At 39.9% G+C, this 20,676-nt stretch overlaps 1 protein-coding gene across 3 annotated transcripts in view; it reads left to right on the top strand.

Annotated features, from left to right (window-relative positions):
* The window catches only part of fign (fidgetin), a 64,244-nt gene extending 45,151 nt beyond the window's left edge, over positions 1 to 19,093 (top strand). For all 3 annotated transcript variants that reach the window (XM_056755909.1, XM_056755907.1, XM_056755908.1), the window contains one exon: positions 13,060 to 19,093. In XM_056755909.1, coding sequence (XP_056611887.1) covers positions 13,068 to 15,245 — 2,178 coding nt within the window. In that variant the 5' untranslated portion in view covers positions 13,060 to 13,067 and the 3' untranslated portion in view covers positions 15,246 to 19,093. The remainder of the gene's footprint in view (positions 1 to 13,059) is intronic.
* Positions 19,094 to 20,676: the final 1,583 nt, after the last annotated feature.

Genomic DNA, 20,676 nt, shown 5'->3' with positions numbered 1-20,676 from the left:
ATGCAATGACATGATCAATGGCGATTACAGATCACGAGTAAACCCCATCAGGCCATTTCATCAGTGTCTTTACTTTTACAACCTTTATAAAGTGATTTTTTTAGATTACGTAGCAACGTCTTTGTCCTAAACATCTGATGGACCCTTCACCGTACGCGACACTTGAAAATTATTATCGCGAGCAATATAAGATAATGGGGTGGTCATTACTCGCGTTGCCGTCATGTCTCCGTATATCGTCTGCTCTTGAAATATGATGCATCCGCTGTGCTTACAAGCCACTTAATATCAGAAAGTCTAGCGTGTGTAATGATTTATCCTTCAGCTGTTGTAATGTGCGTCGTGTATGGGTTATGGGCTAAATAATTAGCTCACTGTAGTTAGACTGATGGATGAGACAGAGGCGGATGAGCCGCTTCTGTAGCCGTCCTAATGTCACCGTAAAAGGCGAAACCGAGCGGCAAATGGCCACATAATATACTGCAGCTGCTGGTTTGTGAGATGCTGATGTGACACCAGAGTGTTTCCTTTGGCGAAGCTGTAACGAGTTGTTTTCTGTAATTATATGGGGGTTTTTAGGACACGTTCTGACACAAGACGGATGTAAAACGCATCACATAACAAAACTCATGCCTTCAATAGAATAAAGATGTTTCCAGACTTTTGAGCTGTTTGAACTTTAGCTGGCTGCTTGATTTTTGTTTGCTGTTTCCTAAAACAGCGCTAGATTTTACAGTTAAACTTTTTACTAATAAAATTTGTGAGTGTGCATGACAGCAATGGTTGTAGGTCGAATGCATCAACATTGGTGGATAACTGTGCCTGATTGGATGATTTTGGCTAATGTCACACAAAATGTACAGACTGCCTTGAATCCGTCACTTGAAGTGTTTTCTATATTTCCCATAATTGATACAATAGCAGATGGTGCATTAGACAGGAATGATAATGGTATCCGCCTCCAGTTTCTACAGTACGCCTTTGTTTTATATCGGCGGATTGAATCCTTCTGGTTGTTTGTTTACGGTTTATATTTTTCCAAATTTTAGAATAATTGTAAACCCATCAAACCCGTAGAATAACACAATTGTACTGTGGGAATTATATTGTGACTAAAATAAATGAATTCTGTGATATTTGAGCATCTACAATACAGTCACCGTTTGACTAGAATTTGCAAAACCATATCATCCAGCTTTTTGAAGTCTTAAGCCTATTGCACATTGAATATGAAATTTGCCTTTGAAATTTTCGCACGTTAAAAGATAAATATGACCTCTCGTTGTGTCAATCACATTTACGCACCAACTCTGATATTTTCGTTCGTCATCAAAAAATTCGGACCGGGTTTGATTTTCTGCGTTTTTCGCATCCGTCAAGCATTTTGAGTGACCTTTTATAACAAATCAGAGACACTGTACAAACGAGAGCCAAATATGAAAAAATGCAGATGAAAATTTGGACTGTATGTGCAAAGACCTTTAACCTGGGAAGCTTAAGAGGTATTGGAGGAATTCATGTTTTATGTGCATCTTAAACCTGCAATCTTTATCTTTTTTGGCTGTAGTATAAACAAGAAACAGTTATTAAATAAACAAGTCTGTTTACCTTAGCTCGATTTACATCGGTAAGCTTAAAGTTTAGTAATTTAAGCTGTCGGTTACGATTTTGTGGGAAACATCAGTTTGACGTCGTTTGACTTGAACCCAACAGATAGGAACATGAAGTAACCTGTAATTTTACATTGGAAAGATGGCTTTGAGTTACAGATATCGGCTTTGAACTGAACTTAAATAACCAATTTGCTAGCCTTTAAAACCCTATCAGGTAAGCTTTTTCTTAAAGATGTTGTTTTTGAGACATATTTGAGCAAATACACAACATTGACATACGAATTAAATAATAATAATAATACAAATAATAAAAACATTTTTTTTATAGTTGCATCACCAAGGAATAATTCTCTAGATGCCTCTGATTTGTAAGAAGTTTGTTTTTGCAGTTAATGGAGACAGAGGCGCTGATTCAGAATCAATGGGATGTTTGCGGTGCACTGCTGAAGCAAGAGATCGGAGCAGAAAAGACGCCGCTGTATCAGTTGAACAGGCAGACAGACGCTAGAGAGGCGTAATCGCTGTTTACCAGATTGAAATGATTACAGCTCTGTCACTCTCGTCCCGGAGAATAAAATCCTGAATATTACGCTGATTTACAAAGAGCAGCTTTGTCTCTACAAATTGACTGCATGACTGACAGGCCAACTAAGTAGACAGGGTAAATGTACACCCGGCTCTGGCAGGTGTGCTTAGTTTTGGGTCTCTCCGTCTTGTTTTCCTGTCAGAGAAGCCACAGTGTTGTGTGGGCCTTTTGGAGAGCTGATCTGAGCGCTTTGGCAAGCTTGAGTGTCCGTGCCGAGTGTCGTTGAAAGCATCGGGCTACAGACGGAGAGTGAAGCTACTTCATGCTTACGCTGACATTGATACAATAGCAGATGGTACATTAGACAGAAATTATCACATTATCCGCCTCCAGTTTCTGCACTACGGTTTCGTTTCGCTGCTGCACATATGCAGGAATCGCAAACATATTGGCGGATTGATCACTTTTGGTTGTTTGTTTTACTGTGGTCAACTACAACAGTTTAAGTGTGAATGATGTTTTTTAAAAGGTTGTGGGATGTAGAGCTAAATGTAATGTAATGAGAGCTATGTTGCCAACCGTGATGGACCCATATGTGGTCATTGGTTGATAATTTGCTATTTTCAGTTTGTCACATCAACCTATAATTGTCTGCTTGGTAGATTAACAAAAGTGTTACCTAAACAATTATTGGGGAGTATTATATCATAAAACAATTACAAATATATATTTTTAATAGTTTTCCTTACTTTTATAAGTCATTTAAATTCTTCTGCTAAATTGCAAAATATATGTTAAACAAAATTTAAAGTAGGGTCAAACGATTAATTGCGATTAATCGCATCCAGAATAGATGTTAATGTGCCAATTTATTTTGTATTTATAAACACATTCATGTATAAATATTTAGGAAATGTATTTATTTACATTTAATAATAATTTAAATTATAAATGTTAACATTATATTGTATATTTTATTATTTATATATTTTCTTAAATAGATATTCATTATGTCTTATGTTTTTATAAATACAAAATTAATATTAACAATACACAGACATATATTATGTAAACACAATCTTTTATTCCGGAATGCGATTAATCACTTGACAGCCCTAAAAATTTACCAAATTAATTAGTAGTCCATTCCAGTCAGTTTTAAATCAATGCTTTCTTCTTTGGAATTTATATTTTTTATTTAAACAGCATTCTTGGCTCAACCTCTATCTTAGTTTATTGCAGTGCATTCTGGGATTGACATCTTTTGTAGTTAAATTGGCACTTGCTTTTTAGATTCTTACCCATACCGGTTGATGATGAAAAGTCCTTTTGCTAATCTTTCAGTATTTTATTGTCTGCTTTTGAAACCGCTCCTGCTTTTTATATTCGATTGGCTTTAATTCATCACATTTTCTCCTCCGTAATATGACAGTGTCTTTGCTCCGAGGTTGAAAATATTGTAACGGCTTCAGCTATCAGACTGTTAATATTCCTGCCATGAGTAGACTTTCCTCCACGTGTTTACAAACAAAAAGCTAATCATACATATTTTTAAACACACTATTTTGACAGTAAGAGTCTAATGCGACCCGACAGTGATTTTACAGCAGTAATGTGGGTTTTCAGGCTTAGAGAACCTTTTATTAACTGTGGTCATCCGTTCATTTTGAAATCTATTTTTGTGGGGTTTCTTTTTTTAAGCAGTGCAGTTCTGGTGGTCGTATTGACGCTCTCTAAAGTCTGTTGTTGCATTTCAGCAGTAGGAGTTTGAAGTCAGATTCACAAATCTGTGGAGATCTGCAGAGGAAAGTTCAGTCTGAAAATTTGAACAGACATGCTGACAAAAGGCCTGAAGGTCCGAGTGTCAGTGAGAATGAAAAATAAGCAGTGTTACGGACAAAAAGAAAAAGAGTTTGTGCTTCAGCTGTTGAGTCCTAGTGCAGGCCTCGTGTGACAGTATCTACTCCACAACAGCTTTCATTCAGATAAAACACGTTCTGCATTAACACACATATGAGCACTCAGGTTTGCCTCCACCCAAATAAAGAGGCTTTTTTACAATTAAGTTTCTTTCATTTACTCACCCTCATGTCATTCCAAACCTGTATTTCTATTTTCTTTCAGATATTTTGAAGAATGTGGACTTCCATTGTATGATTACAAAACCACAGAGACATTTTTCAAAATATCTTATTTTGGCTACCACAGTGTCACATGTTTGAACGACAATTGATGACAAACTTATTATTTTTGGATGAACTATCCCTTTACATCAAAATCGTAGTGGCAAATCCTAAAACCATTTTGAAGAATTGTACAAGCCAAACTTGAGAACATTGTTTACATTTTTACCAACTTGTGTGCACATATTTGAATAATGTCAGATATTGTGGTGTGTCATTGACCCAGTTATTGTTCCGTCATGTTTCAGCTCTTAACAAAGGCGCATCTCAATTAATCAGAGCACTAATTGATGGACTTTAGTCTCTGACATGTGTTTAAGTGTCATTAATGAATTAATTGTGTTTAGACGGCTTGATTAGATTAAATACCCAACAGGTAACGTGACTGTGCAGATGTGTTCTGATTCAATGACTGTGGAAATACAGAGTTGATCGATACAGCTACAGAAATATTCCTTTTGACCTTCTAATGATATTTATATTTTTACTCTTTAAATCATACTCTTGTTGCTTATAAAACACATATCTTAAAGCCACAATCTGTAACTTTGGCCCTTATATTGCCTTCTCTTGCTAGTTACTTTAAGTACTTTTCTTTACATATTTATCATTTTTGTTTATATTTGATAAAAACGTTGTGTATTGTAGCTTTAATTGTAGATTACAACCAAAAGGAATATCTGGTGAGTTTTCACTAAATAAGACAGACGTGGTGGAAAGACAAATAAAATAAGAAGTAGAGATGCATCCATGTATCGGCATATAATCGGTATCGGTCAATAAAATTCAGCTATCGCCGATAGTGTAAAAACAGCAGATGAAGAGGGCCAAAATATCCTGTCTAACAAAAAAAGAGAACGGCAAAATTAAATGAATTTGTGAAACATTTTTGAAATTAAAAAAAATTATTTAATCGTCAGATAAAACTCTGAATAAGTGGCTATCGCTAATACAAAATAAAGAGAAACTTACATGACGTGCTTGTCCAGCATCATCACGAGCTATCAGGAAAATTGCTGGCAGTCAAAAACCTTGACTAAGTAAATTAGGGGCTAAACGACGACCTCTGGTCTCCTGTAGCTTTTAAACCAGTATGACATGGATTTTCAAATGACCATTTAAGTTAATATTTAAGATGAATCGTGCGTAATGAATTCTGACCGAGATTGAATTAGAGTCACATCCCGGCTTCACTTCGACTGAACGAAAGGAGCGAGATCTGTAGCGCGTCGAAGCAAACACACAGGCTTGTTTGTATTTATAAATGTAATTAATGTCTGTCCGCGCTATTTGCGTGCTTGTCATATGGAGTGCTCCGTCGCAGGCACATGAAAGCAAGAGGCTCTCATAATTGTGTTTACATCCACAGATAAAAATCCCCGGGCTGTAATGATCAGTAATTATAAATATTTTCCCGGTTTTACGGACCGTAGCCGCGTCCATTGTGAGGCGGTGAAAACAGGTTGCATGGCTTAATTATGACATTGCACAAGAGTAAATGTAGCAGCACGCGCGCTAAACACTTCCACTGGCATAATCACACCGTGAGCCGACTTTAAAGAGCTCATTACTGTTAGCTTTCTAAAGAGCGTTTTATTAAACACCGTTACCTAATAAGCGTCTTTGGTGGTGCAAATTGCCCAAAGTGGTAATGAGTCTGATTAGGCCACGTTTCAATTATGACAGCTTCCTCCTAGGGCGTCTGCATCCATCCTCCCACCAGAGAGAGAAAAAGGCCCTTTTATGTGCAGGAATCTGGATAGAGATTGAATGTTGATGCTAGGACTGCTTGTGATTGTGACTCGATAGTGACTGATCAAAGATGAAGATCATAACTGCTTGACTTTTTGTGTTATTCAGAAGTCTTTTTTTTTTAGATTGTGATGGCATTTTAGGAGGTATCCTGTAAAAGGGAGTAGTGCATATACTGTATATGTAAAACATTGTTTTCATATGTGTGTATGTGGACATGTTTTTATATCCCGGTGGGGACCTAAACCTAAATGCACACCAACACATGGGTACTTGTGTCAAGCTCATAAACTGTATAGAACATTATTTAAAGATTATTTAAAAAGATTTCTATGATCTTTAGGTTTAGGGGTAGTGTTAGGGGATAAATGATACAGTTTGTACTTAATAAAAAACTTACGCCTATGGAATGTCCCCACGGAGAGTAAACCTGACATGTGTGTGTGCGTGTAATTTAAAGGGATAGTTTACCACAAAACATTTCTTTCCCCTTATGTCATTCAAAACAAGATTGTCTTTCTTTCATTTGCAGAACACAAAAGAGTTGTTTGGTTATCAGTGTTCTTTGAAATATCTTCTTTTGTGTTTTGCAGAAGAAACTAACTCATTCAGGTTTGAAATGACATTTTTGGGGGAACTATTGCTGTAGGTTTATTTTTTTACCCGCTGGAAATCTTATTTTATATTGCTTTAAACATCCAGTTTTTTTCCTAAACATCTTAATGTCTTAAAGTTTTTTTTGATTCTCAAATGACTCCTATTTACAAAGAAAGTTGAAACAGCGCAAACGTCCTAACCAGTACTTGTGTTCTTACAGATGTATCTGTTGAGCGCTTGAGCGTCCGAAATGGCCAAAATCCACATCCCCAGAGTATACACACACATAGGACACGCACCCGAAAAAATCCACCTCGTAGCTTCCTTTCAGCAACACAGTAATGAATTGAGAATGGTGCGAGCGGCTGTCCAATTTACGCACTGGGAAATTGGACAGACAGCGCCAGCGAGCCGCTGTTTGCTTAAAATCGGCCAAGGCTAGCCAGATTAATAGATCCGAAAAAGGTCAGCTTCTCTGTCTCATTGGCCATGATCACAGTGTCTGAAATTACACACCGCAGTGTATCTCTCTCTCTCTCTCTCTCTCTCTCTCTCTCGCTCAGCCTCCCCACCCAACCTCGGCGTGTTGATCACTGTCAGTACTAACAGATCCATTAGATGAGCAGAGATGATCAGTAATTACTGTCAGGTTTGTTGGAGATGTTATAGTTTGTAATGAGGACCTATGGTATCTTTCATCATAAAATCGACCATTATTACCTTTATAAATTATGGTGTGTTTTGTCGTTATGTGGCTTTGTTTTTGTTTGAGTGAAGTTCGTCTTTATTGTAAAACTCAAGTGGTTTTGTTTTTCAGATGTTGCAATCAAGCGCATTAGCGTCATCTCAGTCGATGAACTTTCAGAATCTCTCGTCTAATGAAGTCCGGCTGGCGATCACTCAGTCCTGCCTGCTTTTGTTTGGCATGTCGGCCAAATGGACGACAGTGTATTCTAGCGTAATCTAAGATTTTCCAGGCGTAAAGTAGAGCAGCCGACTGTGGTAAATTAAACAAAGGGGGTTTGTGAGAAGTCAATCAGGGAAATTGAGCTCTGGAGTCCTTCGGCCGTCTCTCTTTAATATAAACACAGTTAATAATACAGCCACTCTTATTACGGCTCTGATAGACAACAAAGATACACTCAAATAGTTTGGTAATCGCTTGTAAAAAGTGGATTTATGTTTACATGACATGTGCAAACCTCTTTTTTAATCTTTAAATGTTATACGTGACGCCGTAACCAATCTTTTGGGTCAATTTTCCAAAATTTATAATTTTACATCAAATGAAAGCTGAATAAATAAGCTTTCTTTTTATGTATGAGTTGTTAGAATAGGACAATATCTGGCGTAGATGCAGCTGTTTAAAACTCTTGAATCTGAGGGGGCAAAAAAATCTAAATATTGAGAAAATTGCCTTTGAAGTTGTTAATCAGGGGCACTGTAGCAGGCCGTCCACTCTGAAAAATAAAGTATTGATATATTCAGGGTAGGACATTTACAAAATATCTTCATTGAACATGATCTTTACTTAATATCCTAATGATTTTTGCCATAAAATAAAAATTGATCATTTTGACCCATACAATGTATGTTTCGCTTTAACTAAAATTGTTCCCGCGCTACTTAAGACTACTTAACGCTGCGGGCGCCATATTCTACCGCGAAGCAGGAAGTCATTCACCGCGAGCATCACGAAAGATGGCTATCAGCTAGCCGTGTGTATACATCGGTTGTACACTCGTTATTTTGATGCATCATGGGATTGAAAGAGTGCACTCAATAATGTCCATTATGAATTGGGACACCACTAAAAATGGATGTCCCCTCAAATAGCGCTATATTACAGTATAGGGGGCTATTTCGGACACTGATTGCTGTGACGGATTTCTTGAGCCCAATGCCGAACGATTTGATTTATGAGACATTTATAACGAAACTAACCGCAGAGTTCAGGAAACGCCATTTGTTTTTTGATCGCTTGAGACAGTGCTGGATCGATTCAGCAAGAATGAACGACAGGCGAATGCTCTTGTATTTACATGTATCGTGTGAACATGAGGAAAAGTGTCCTTAATATATAATAAAATCATTGTAAGAACGTAAAACACGACATCTTTCATTTTGCTTTAATGTAAAACTCTGTAAACAATTAAATAAAAACAAAAACTCAAGCAGGAACTATGACATTACTGTAGATCGGCCTGATCAATGTTGTAGCCGTCGTGTTCTCCAAGAGTCGCCGAATCCACTGATGACAGATTAGAGAGTCCCGAGTGACATTTTTATACCTGTAACAGTGATAAGGATGTCCTTTTGTGTTATTTATGTGTGTGGCAGTGCTAACCGTAGCTCGAACACAGCGTGGAGCTGGAAAACTGTTGATTCGGACATGATTCATCTTCCCATCCTCTTTCATTCTCCCTCTCGCGTTCCACCTCCGTGGTTCTCTTCGCTCTTAGACTCAATTATTTTTCTGGAATGTCTTTCGTCGTGCGGAGCAGCCGTTTTATGCTTAAATACGCTGTGGGGTGACGGGTTTATCTGAAGGGTTAAAGCGAGCATATCAAATAAAAATTACAAAGCAATTCACAAATATCGGCACGTACTGTACATGAGGAGGATACTGTAATTCAGAGCCAATTCCCCGTAAAAAACAACAACATCTTTGTGTCATAACACTTTGATCTGCGTAAGGAAGGTTTAATTTTTGTAATGGTTCGGTAATGGTGACGGAAAGTGAATTTTGCTCTTTTGTTCAAGCGCCGCGCGCTTGGTAAAACCCATCAGACTGCGAGACGAGAGCATTGTTTGAAAATCTCTCGGTGGGGCTTCGGAGGATTTCAACCTCTTGAAATGTCTTACTTTGTTGTAGAGCAAGTTAACATCCACATTCCTCACAAAGAACTGCCTTTGAGAGGAGCCACGTATATATAAATAAATATATATTTGAAAGTGGAACATGAAAGCGGAGGAATAAATGGATTAACAAGTGGATGTACAGAGGCACAGAGAGAACCTCTGAATTCCCAAGGTAATATTCCCAAAGCCACACAGCTCATGTCCATGAAGAATGAAAAGGTTGCGTTTTGATGATGGCAGTATCTCTTGTATTTCGCTCATGAAATAAATCAACATGCACGCTATAAACAGAGTTCAGGGGAAAATATGTATGATGAGACCACAAAAACTGTTTTAATTGAATACAAATAAACATTTTGGGTGTGTTTATTTTTCGTCTCTGCTGTTTTTTACTTTCTCTTTTATTCTCTTTTTGCTTGAATAAACAGCCACGGAAAAAAATAAGATTGCTTTTTTAAAAGACCATTTTCAGTTTTCCTGAGTTTACTTTTTATGGTATGTGTTTAGGTTTATTCTCTGAACTACTAACAACATTTCTCCCAAATTTCAAACTTCAATATAGTTTTTATTTGCAGAAAATGGAGAAAAACTGGATATGCCGTTGAAAATAACAGGAAAGATGCTCTGTTTTTTTAAGATCTCAAATACTGCAAAGAAAACAAATTCATATTCCCTTTAAGCAACATTTGGAATTGCACGAATGACTGAACATAAAATTGATTGACATAGATTTACCAATCAGAAGGAACATCACTTTCTGGACCACCCACTCGTATGCAAAATATAAAAAAACTGCAGCGATACATTTTCAAAAGTGCAAACAAAACTTTTGTAGTGGTTCTCTCTCTAGCAGCCAAAAGCAGGAAAGCATTCTGTGAAACGTTGAAAGTGAGTTTTTATTCTGATGGTGTTTTAGTTAATGAGTGTTGATAAGGTCTCACAGTATTTTTCATATTTCACACACAGTATCTTTGCACTCATAAATGAATGTCGACCGAATGAAGGAAGTTGTGGAAATTATCCCAGATAATCGTACAGCAGAATACGGTCGAGTAAGATAATTCAGTGTGTTTGTTTTAATTCTTAGACATTTATGTCGTGATCAGTTGATTATAGTGTTAAAAGTGTTGTGCGTCTAGCTTTAGCGATGCCGGTTTTATCCCTGCGCTTATTAATGGGCTTTACTGGCATATGTGCCATGTTCTCTCCCGCTTCCTTTGTCTTCAGACTTTCTTAGTCATTAACTCGCCGGCCTGACAGCTTCGCCAGCCAAAGCAGCCATCCCTTTGACTAAAACCTTGTAAATTAGCACAATTAGCTCAGCATCATCCTGCTAATTAGCTCTGTGTGTGAGTGTGTGTGTGTGTGTGTCTGTGCTCATGTCTGTGTGTCCGTGTGTGTGTGTGTGTTCACGTGTTGTCTGGCCAGGCTACTGAGGGACTCGTGTGAGGGAAAACCACATGCCTATCTTCAATTGTGGTGGAATTGCTCTGATAAACACACAAAAGTGATGCTGTTGAGAGAGATTTATTTTTTGAGCTGGAGGGAACAAAAATAAATTGTGACTAGATTGCAGTTTTTGGATATTCCTCATAATAAATACAGCTAGGACTGGATGATGCGTCAAAGTCACCATAGATTTGCAAATATCCTGGCAATATTAAATGACATTTATTAAAACGATTTTGCTCCACTGCATTCACTTCTGTACAGAAGTTTAATAGTATATTGAAAAATGTGATTTTTTTTGAGTTTCTGAGATTGTTCTTATTTTTATGTTTAAATTCAGTTTTATGTTTCAGTGACCTATTCGGTTTTTATTCATTTTCATACAGAAGGTTCAGTTAATTGTTTAAATCAACAATTTTATTTATGAATTAGAATTTTTTTTTAATATTCCAAATCTTGTGACACTGTGCGGTGAACCCAGTATTGTGTATTGTGTCAAATTGTTACATTCCTACTTTTTTCACTATTCTCTTTTTCTCATTTTGAGAAAATACTTAAAGTATTTTCATTTTAATTAGTAACAGGCTGCTTGTTTTGAATCTTTGGTCAAATTTATATTTTTTATATCACACGGCCTTAAACGCAACACGTTGAAAGCAAAGTGTGAACTGTTTAATTGTTTATTAAGGGTTTAACGGGTTTATATTTAATTCATGATGCCCATACCGCAGGGGGTGATTATATGTGTTTAGCGCCCTGAGAGATTGTGTTTTTAAACGCTCGCTCGTTGCCGTTCAGTTTGTGGCTAACATTATTGGATAGAGAGATCAGGGTATTGTGGCCGAGAGCTCGTAAACACCTCCGTTTCCCGCGATCGCTTCTTTGTGAGATGAATAGCGCCCGTGAGCGCTCAGGCCCGTAAACTCAGATAAGCGGTAGGTGTGCCTGTTTGAGTACAATAGCACTGCGGCCGAGTGCCGTTGTCATCAGAAGTCCATCTTCAGACGGCAGCACGCGTGCAAGCGAGACCACCCCCGTCATCCCGACGGCTCTGGAGTAAATGTCTCTTTGATAATCCCATGCTGCGTCGAAGATGACAGCATGCGCGACTGCTTGTGTTTGCAGATGGAGTTTGGGATTAAACTTGATGGTGGCTTTTGAGCCCCGGAGGCAATAAAAGACAGCGGCTGCGGAGAGAAAAGACAGCGAGACAGAACCTAGAGCGTCAAAGTAAAAGAAGAGAGAGAAAGAAGAGCATTAGAGCGATCGAGAGGGATGCAGGAAGGTTTTTTCCCCCCTCTGCCAGCGCCCCTTGCTCCGGGAGGCGGGCGGCAGACAGAAAGCTGTTGTAATTCATGCCGTGCTGTGGGTTTGTGTGATGAAAGCAGCGGAGCGCTGCCTGGGAGATTGCTTTGCTGCACTCCTCCAAGCAGATTTGAAACTGTCTGGGACTGCTTTAGATGAGAGTTGGATTATAGAGTGACCTGCGATGTCTGTGTCACTCGGCTGTGTGCAGGGTGCATTATACTGCGCTAACCAGGTGTTGGAGGCCCGAATCTGCAGCGTTTCTGCGATAGCAACTGTCAGCAGAACCGGCGATATGAAGCCGGGACTCTTGGCGAGCTGGAAGAACGAAAATGGAAAGTAATATTTGGCTGCTGTTGTTGGGGTTGCCGCTGCTGTTTATTTGCTTTCTTTTCCATGTCAATTGCTTTAAAGATCATTGAAGAATCTTTTTAAACCTGGTCATCGATAGCCGGATGTAGTGCGAAAGATTTTTTTTAAATCCGTTTCAGATGATTTACAAACGGTTGCTTGCACTTTTTTTGCTCGGTTCACTTAAAATGTTTCCAAACAAATGCTGACGAGACATTCTGCGGATTTGTAACAGCAGGCCGTTTAAAACTTGTAGATATTTCAACTGGAAAACAAGACAAATTTACTTGAAAAGCAACACTCATATTCAACGTGTTTTGTCTTATATGCACAAAGATAATTAGCTTGCTTGTATCAATCTCCCACGTGTCCCTTTTATTGGTGATCTGACATCCTTGATTTTGTGTTTGTTGTTCTTCAGGCTTAAAGATGCAGTGGACCCCAGAGCACGCGCAGTGGGCGGAGCAACATTTTGACATCTCGTCCACCACACGTTCCCCCGCACACAAAGCTGAAGCGTACCGCGGACACCTGCAGCGGACCTACCAGTACGCTTGGGCCAATGATGACATATCAGCCTTGACAGCCTCCAACCTTCTGAAGAAGTACGCAGAGAAATATTCTGGCATCCTGGAGGGTCCCGGTGAGCGGGCGCTCCTGTGCACGTACTCCGAAAGCGCCCCAGGACTCTTGAACGGACGCAAATCAGAAAGCGATCCATGGCAGGAGGGAATCTACTCAATGAACTGCGCTGCAGATGTGTTATCTGCAAGTAAGACTGGATTGACGGGCAGCCTGCCTCCGCCAGACGTGACAGTGAGTGTCGGCAGCTCCACAGGGGTGGCGAGCAGCCTGAGCGAGCCCAGCTACTCCAGCAGTAACTGCGGAAACCACTCGGGCATCCCATCTCAGGAATTCGCTAGCAGTTACAATGGCTCGTACTTGCATTCCACTTACAGCGCCGGGCAAAGCACACCGGCTCTGCCGTCCCCACACCCCTCACCTTTGCACAGCGCTGGGCTCCTTCAGCCTCCGCCCCCTCCTCCAACCCTGGTGCCCAGCTACAACGCAAGTTCTCCGAGTCTCTCCAGTTATAACTACCCTCCAGCAGGCTATCCCCCACAGACTGCTGTCGCCCCGGGCTACAGCCCAGGAGGAGCGCACCCCCCCTCAGCTTACCTGCCCTCAGGCATTGCTGCCCCCACTCCTCTACCCCCTTCCACCCTTCCCGGTTACTCCTACCAGTCCCATAACCATGCTCCAATTGCACCGACACCTTTGAATGGCAGCTCAGCCAACACGCTGAAAAGAAAGGCCTTTTACATGACGGGCCAGGGGGATATCGACTCCAGTTATGGAAGTTTCAACTACAGCCAGCAGCGTTCCGCTCAAAGCCCCATGTACAGAATGCCAGACAACAGTCTTGTCGATTCAACCAGAGGGAATGGATTTGACAGGAATGCTGACGCATCAACTTTGGCCTTTAAGCCCACGAAGCAGTCGATGCCTCCAGATCAACAGCGGAAGTTCAGCGTCCAATCTGGCAGGGCGCTTACCCCTCCTTCTTACGGATCCTCTAAAGGTTCCTTGGGCTCTTCGTTCGGGAAGTTCGGTTCCCCCGTCTTGAGTGACCATGGCGATGACAACAGACATCATCTCTCTCATTCCATTGGGACGGCGACTTCATCCAGCCACCCTGCTGAGGAACAGTTAAAAAACAGCGATGCCAGTTTGGTGGAGATGGTCACCACTGAGATTCTGCAGCAAAGTCCTCCTGTGGACTGGAGTGATATTGCTGGTCTGGAGATGGCAAAAGCCACCATCAAAGATGAAGTCCTGTGGCCTATTCTGAGGCCGGACATGTTCAGCGGACTGGCCACTCTACCTCGCAGCATCCTCCTCTTTGGAGCTCAGGGCACTGGCCGGACTCTGCTCGGCCGTTGTGTTGCCAGTCAACTCGGCGCTGCATTTCTCCTGCTCAGCGGCTCAGCGCTGGTGACGAAATGGCTCGGAGAGGGTGATAAGATTGTCCAGGCATCATTTCTTGTTGCACGTTGCCGGCAGCCCTCGGTGGTGTTCATAAGTGATGTAGATCTGCTCTTATCTTCCCAGCTGAGCGAAGAAAGTCCAGTTAACCGAATCAAAAGCGAACTCCTCCTTCAGCTCGACGGCGTTCTAAGCTCGCCAGAGGAACATGTTCTAGTGGTATGTTCCACCAGCAAACCCGAAGAGATTGACGAGTCTCTTCGAAGGTACTTTGTAAAGCGGTTGCTCGTTCCCTTACCGGACGCCACTGCACGACACCAGATAATCAGCCAGCTTCTCTCACAGCACAACTACTGCCTCAGCGACAAAGAGGTTACGCTGCTCGTTCAGCGGACAGACGGTTTTTCTGGACTGGATGTGGTCCGGCTTTGCCAGGAGGCCATGGTTGGTCCTATCCATGGCATGTCCGGTGCAGACCTTTCAGGAATGATGCCAGGTCAGATGAGACCGGTGTCGTACCAAGACTTTGAGAATGTGTTTTGCAAGATCCAACCCAGCATATCGCAGAAAGAACTCGATATGTACACTGAATGGAATAAGATGTTTGGCTGTAGTCAGTAAGGACAGATAAACCCACAGGGTGACCCGCTGGGTACAATTACCAATTCTTTGGGTGACATGTGCAGTTCTAAAGTGTGTTTTTTACAAATGTAGATGACTCCTGAAGAAGTACCTGTGGGACGGTCGGAAAGAGTTAAATGATGCATGGCAGTACTGTAAGTCAAGGTCTGGCCCTTTGCACATAATCCAGACAGAGAACCACTGTTTTTGGGCTCAGTACTCTCGTTACCAAGGAACTCTGTAAGTGAGGACAAACATCTTTGTATGTAAATATCATTCTGCTGTTTTTGAGATTCTGTTGCTATGAAGTGCCTGAAGTGGTGCTTTATCGATTCGGATTTGTTTGCCTCACCATCGACATTGGTGGCATGTGCTAATATAGAGAGCTTTAACATGAAACTCGAACAGACATGTTCTGCTTTTCTTTCCTTTTCTGTTCTCAACACGTCAAACGAAAGAACAACAGTATTCCTCAATCACGTCTCACCTGTAGACCCCGCGACGGGCAGTAGAGGGTCCATGTTGTAATCTGGATCCTAATTTATTGAATTCACTTGTGTTTGATTTCCTTGAAAAACTCAGGAAAGGGATTGTGATTTGTACAGTACCTCAAAACGATTATGTGATACCGCCGCATACTGCTGACAACATTGGGTTTGCTTTCTAATTTGCTTGATCTCTTGGTTTACCTCAGCCTGTTAAAAGATGAAAGCGTTATGACTATGAATGTAACCAGAAATTTCTGGCTTGTTGGAAAGAAAATTTGAGGCGTTTTTTTTCCTTCCATTATGTATTACTTTTCTCTAAATTGCGTTTTATTGCTTAACGTTTGGAAAGCAGAATTCTGTATTGACTGCATCGCATATTTATAGACTCTTCAAAGATCCCCGGAGTCAAAGATGGACGCTGTCTGTTGTGTAGATAAGGTTAATCTGGAACCGTCTCTTGAGTATGCAGTAGACGTCAACATTCGTGTAAAGTACTATATTTTATGTTTGTCTCCTCTGCAGAATAGATGGAAGAGTTGGGGTGAACCAAAATTGTACAAAGAGGCTACTATATTAAAGAAAGAGGTGGAAAGACCATCTTCACATTTTTCGTAACTCAGTAACGTACATTTGGTTTTTGGTTGTGGACACTGTCCTGCTGCTGTGTGGTGTGGTTTGGAAAAAGCGGAAGGCTCACGTGTTACGCTACGTTCTGTTCTACCTCAGTTTAGCACTTCTTTCTCTGCGACCGGAACAGAGGTCGTGACCTCTTTAGGTTTGTTCAGCTCTGGGGTCTCCGTAAAGATCAAGCTGCCTTTCTCTATAAAAACAACGCTTGTCTCGCACTACCTGTTCAATTCTTATGCTCGGAGCGCCCAGATAATAACAAATACATGCTCTGAAAAAGCCTTAAAGGGATAGTTCACACAAACATAAAAATTCTGTCATTGTTTATTCACCCTCATATCCTAAGTCTTCTGTGGAACACAAAAGAAGATATTTTAGATGATGTTTCAGTGGTTCAGTGTCTACACGATGGAAGTCAATGTGGGACAACGTTTTCAGAATTTCTTCTTTTGTCTTCTGTATACGAAAGAAAGTCATACAGGTTTGGAAAGACGTGAGGGTGAATAAATGATGCAAGAATTTTCATTTTTGTGTTAACTGACTCTTTAAGTCTACAGGTTTGTAGAAAGCTACCCGAGTACCCAGTACTGAGGGTTTGAAGTACCGCAGCAATGCGTTGAGCTTACGTAAATCCATAGGGTATGTTGGGATATCCAATTGTTAACCGTAAGAGGAAACCTTGTTTTTGAATGTATTTCAGTTTGTTTCTCGATATGTTTACTTCTCGAAGCATTTGAGTCAGCTTTTGATCTAGCACTAGAGAGGCGGTGATGTGATTTGTTCCCTAGTTTTCAATCTCTTTCTTTCCTCTGCCTTTATATCATGTGTCTCAAGTGTTGGACAGGACCCACGCTCTGTTTTCAAGTTTTGGTCCACTGCAGTGTAATTTGTCACCATTTATGGTGCTTATTTAGCTGTTGGAAGCTCCAGATCTCCACTACATGTATATACAACGCATTTTTTTAATGACATGTTTGCTTTTCACATCCAGATACACCGTTCAGTAGCTGTGGGACGCTTATTTCATAATTTTCGTTAAGTGATACGTGCACCCAAAGGACCACAATTTCGGTGTCTAAAGCTTAAAAGCTTTTTGCGTTCCTTTAAGTGTTTTGATTTTTGTTTGATGTTGTTTTGAAGAAAAGTTTCTATTGTGCAATTTGTCAAATGCACTTTTAACGTTTGGTGTTTAAGCCTGTCACACTTATTTGTCCTCCCTCAAAACCAAAGTAAACCAAACTATTTTACTTTAAGGGTAAAGTTGATCCATACGTTCCATCACATTCACACTTTCGGAGGAACTTGTAGATTAAACCAGTGATTGACGCAAAATATAGTTCTCTCTTTTGTTGGCAATGATTATATTCTGTGTATTTTGAAGCCAAAAACCACTGATGAAAAAAACCACACTGACTGTAAAAGTAAAATGAACAGTTACTGTTTTCTGATGTTGTTTTTAGGGTTGTGCTACACTGTTTGTAGACAATCCGCCGTACTGGACTATTGAACAAACTGTTTTTTATAATATGCTTTTTATAATTGTTTAAAGGAATGGTACAGCTTCAATATAAGTTGCTATTGATGGTATAATTTGATGAATACAGAAAATAAATTTGACTCATTTTTCAGTCTGGGCTCATGCCTAATATGCAGTTTAAATACACATATTAAAGACTTGATATATTTGTGAACACACAGTAAAGTCCAATCTTTAATCCCGTTTTAAGAGTACGCAAGGACACTACAAAGAGACACTTTTCTAAAATAACTCTCACAGGAGTTACATTAGTAACACAATGATGTGTTCACCGTGTTTGATTTCCAAACCAAGCCCAAATTATTTTCCACACGAGTCGACATTCTGCAACCCCTCCGGTCAATAAAACTCAACTTATATTGATCCTAAACATTCTTCAAATCGTTTGAAAAGAAGAGGGAGGGAGGAGGGGAACATCCAAAAAAGTACAAAAAAAAGTTTGAAAGCACATCTCCGGTGTAGATATGAATTGAAAACCGCTTGATTTTCTTTTCCTTCTGTTTGTGTCTGTTGACGTTCTTCTTTCAGTGCTGTGATAGATGTTTCTTTCATCTATATAGAACGATCTCATTCGTGTTTGATTTGACCATTATTCCTTATGACCATTTCTACCTCATTGCTACATATTGACATGTAGTACTTACGTTCTGTCTTTTTTGAATGTCACACATTTGTATAAAAGGAAATAAAGACAAAAATGTATAAAACGAACAAAAAAGGTCAACAAAAGGCCTGTTCTTTAACTTGAGCAGTCTACCTCAAAAAGACTGTCTGTACGTACATCGAGCGAGAGTACCTGCACCTGTTGAAAAGATGTGTGTGGCAGAGACGATGCCTACTCAACACTCGGCCTCTGAGGATTAGTTTCGGGATATTGTGGACTGTATAGGTCTTCTCCGAGGTCTCTACATGCAAATTTTGCTCTTTTTTTTTTCACCCCTCGATCGAAGTAAACCGCTTTCCCTCTTTGTGAACTGTAGTGTGCATGTGGATGTGTGTGCACTTATTATGAAGTGTGTACGTGTGCATTTTTATATGAAAAAGTCTATATGAAATGTAGATGCATTTCATATGCCGTATTTGTACATTAGATACACTTGCACATTTGTGTACTTAATGTACATTTGTTATTAGTATAACGTTTTGAAACCACATACATGTTATTATGTGTGTGTATGTACATTATTGCCATTATTGCATTCGACGTAAATGTATTTTCATGTATGCATAGGGACAAAGGTCAATAAAAGATCGTTCAAATGCTTTTGAAACCTTGTGGCTTTTTTGTGTTGCCTTCCAATTGCATCTCAGTTTCGAATCTCTGTATGACGGAGTGATGATTGAGGAGCTTCGGGAAAATTACATTTTAATGAGGAGATGCGTATTTGAGAGACCTATACATTGCACAATATATCAAAGGTGGGTATTAGTATTTCTTAACTATGTGAACTAGAATTAAACGAGAAGTCTGGTAAAACACAACTGGTTACATCTTACCTGGGCAACAGCATAGACATCCAATCAGATCAGGTAATTTATTAACTTTTTTTTACTTCTTGAAGTTGTATAGCCATTATATTGGATGTTGGACATACCGTTATTGTGCCTTCTTCAATCAATGATTACAAAACGTCAATATCCTAACAACGTGGCCGATTTTTTTTAACAAAGCACATTTTAAAAGCCTAGTATTAAACAAACATAATGCCTCTAAATGACAATAACTGCCATTTAACAAGACCGGCACATGTGCTTAAAGAGTCCTGATGCTACCCAGCAATTACGTTTCTGAAAGATGACCATTAGCATCCGTTTCCCAAACCATTTGCTGCGTTTCTTAAATACAGTTTCCATTGTTTGTGATATTTCATTATTCTTTCGCTCGTGTAAGACATTCCATTAATGCCCTAGATTTTTCTTTACTCTTTTTTTTTTTTTGATGGCATAATTATGTAGTGGATGGTCCATGCGTGGGAAGCTGCAGTACAATTAACATTGGGAAGTTGGTGCATTTGATGCCCATGGCTGTTTCGTCTGTAAAGAGCCGTGTGTCATTTCTGTGGCTGAACATGTTAAAATACGCTCACTTAATGGACGCAATTTAAACCGGGTCCTTCACAGCAATGCAGGGAACACACTCAGGCTGAACCAGGACGCATTTTTATCAATGTGTTTGGATTTTAAAATGATGTCTCTAGCACTTCACGCAGAAAAGACAAGCGTACGCATCACTGGAGTCCAAAATGGGAATGCAGGCTATGCTTAGGATGTGAACAAACACTTTTATACGTTCATGACACTTTTTAGTTTCTCATTTGTACGTTTCCTTTTTATTTCAAATAGCTGTAAGGTTGCATCTGTGTTCATTAAAATGCAATTAATTCTGCAACGCTGCAGTTGAAGACGTGATGTCTGCAGGTCTCTGTTGCTTCAATACAGGTCAAAGAGTGGTAGCCAATAGCGGCAAGCGTTGCTGAGTCATGCATTGACTGATGTTAGCTTCTAATCAGGAGGCTTTGGCACCATCAAAAGTCTCTGGTCAGTTTTTATTGCCTTAAGCTTGTCCTTAACATCACAGCTGAGGTGGCACAAACTGTCTAAGGGCACACATATATCGCTTATGATGTCTTTAGCATTTATATTTACTCAAATGATGTCCTGGATGTTATCCCACTAATGTGTAATACATAAAAAGTTAAGGTCATAACTTAAAAAAATACAATCTAAGGATTTTGGTTGAATGTGGCCATACATGATTTTATCCCCATGTTTTTACCGG

Source organism: Triplophysa dalaica, chromosome 8, assembly GCF_015846415.1.
Source record: "Triplophysa dalaica isolate WHDGS20190420 chromosome 8, ASM1584641v1, whole genome shotgun sequence".
Lineage (NCBI taxonomy): Eukaryota > Metazoa > Chordata > Actinopteri > Cypriniformes > Nemacheilidae > Triplophysa > Triplophysa dalaica.
This window is presented reverse-complemented; position numbering and strand designations above follow the sequence as displayed.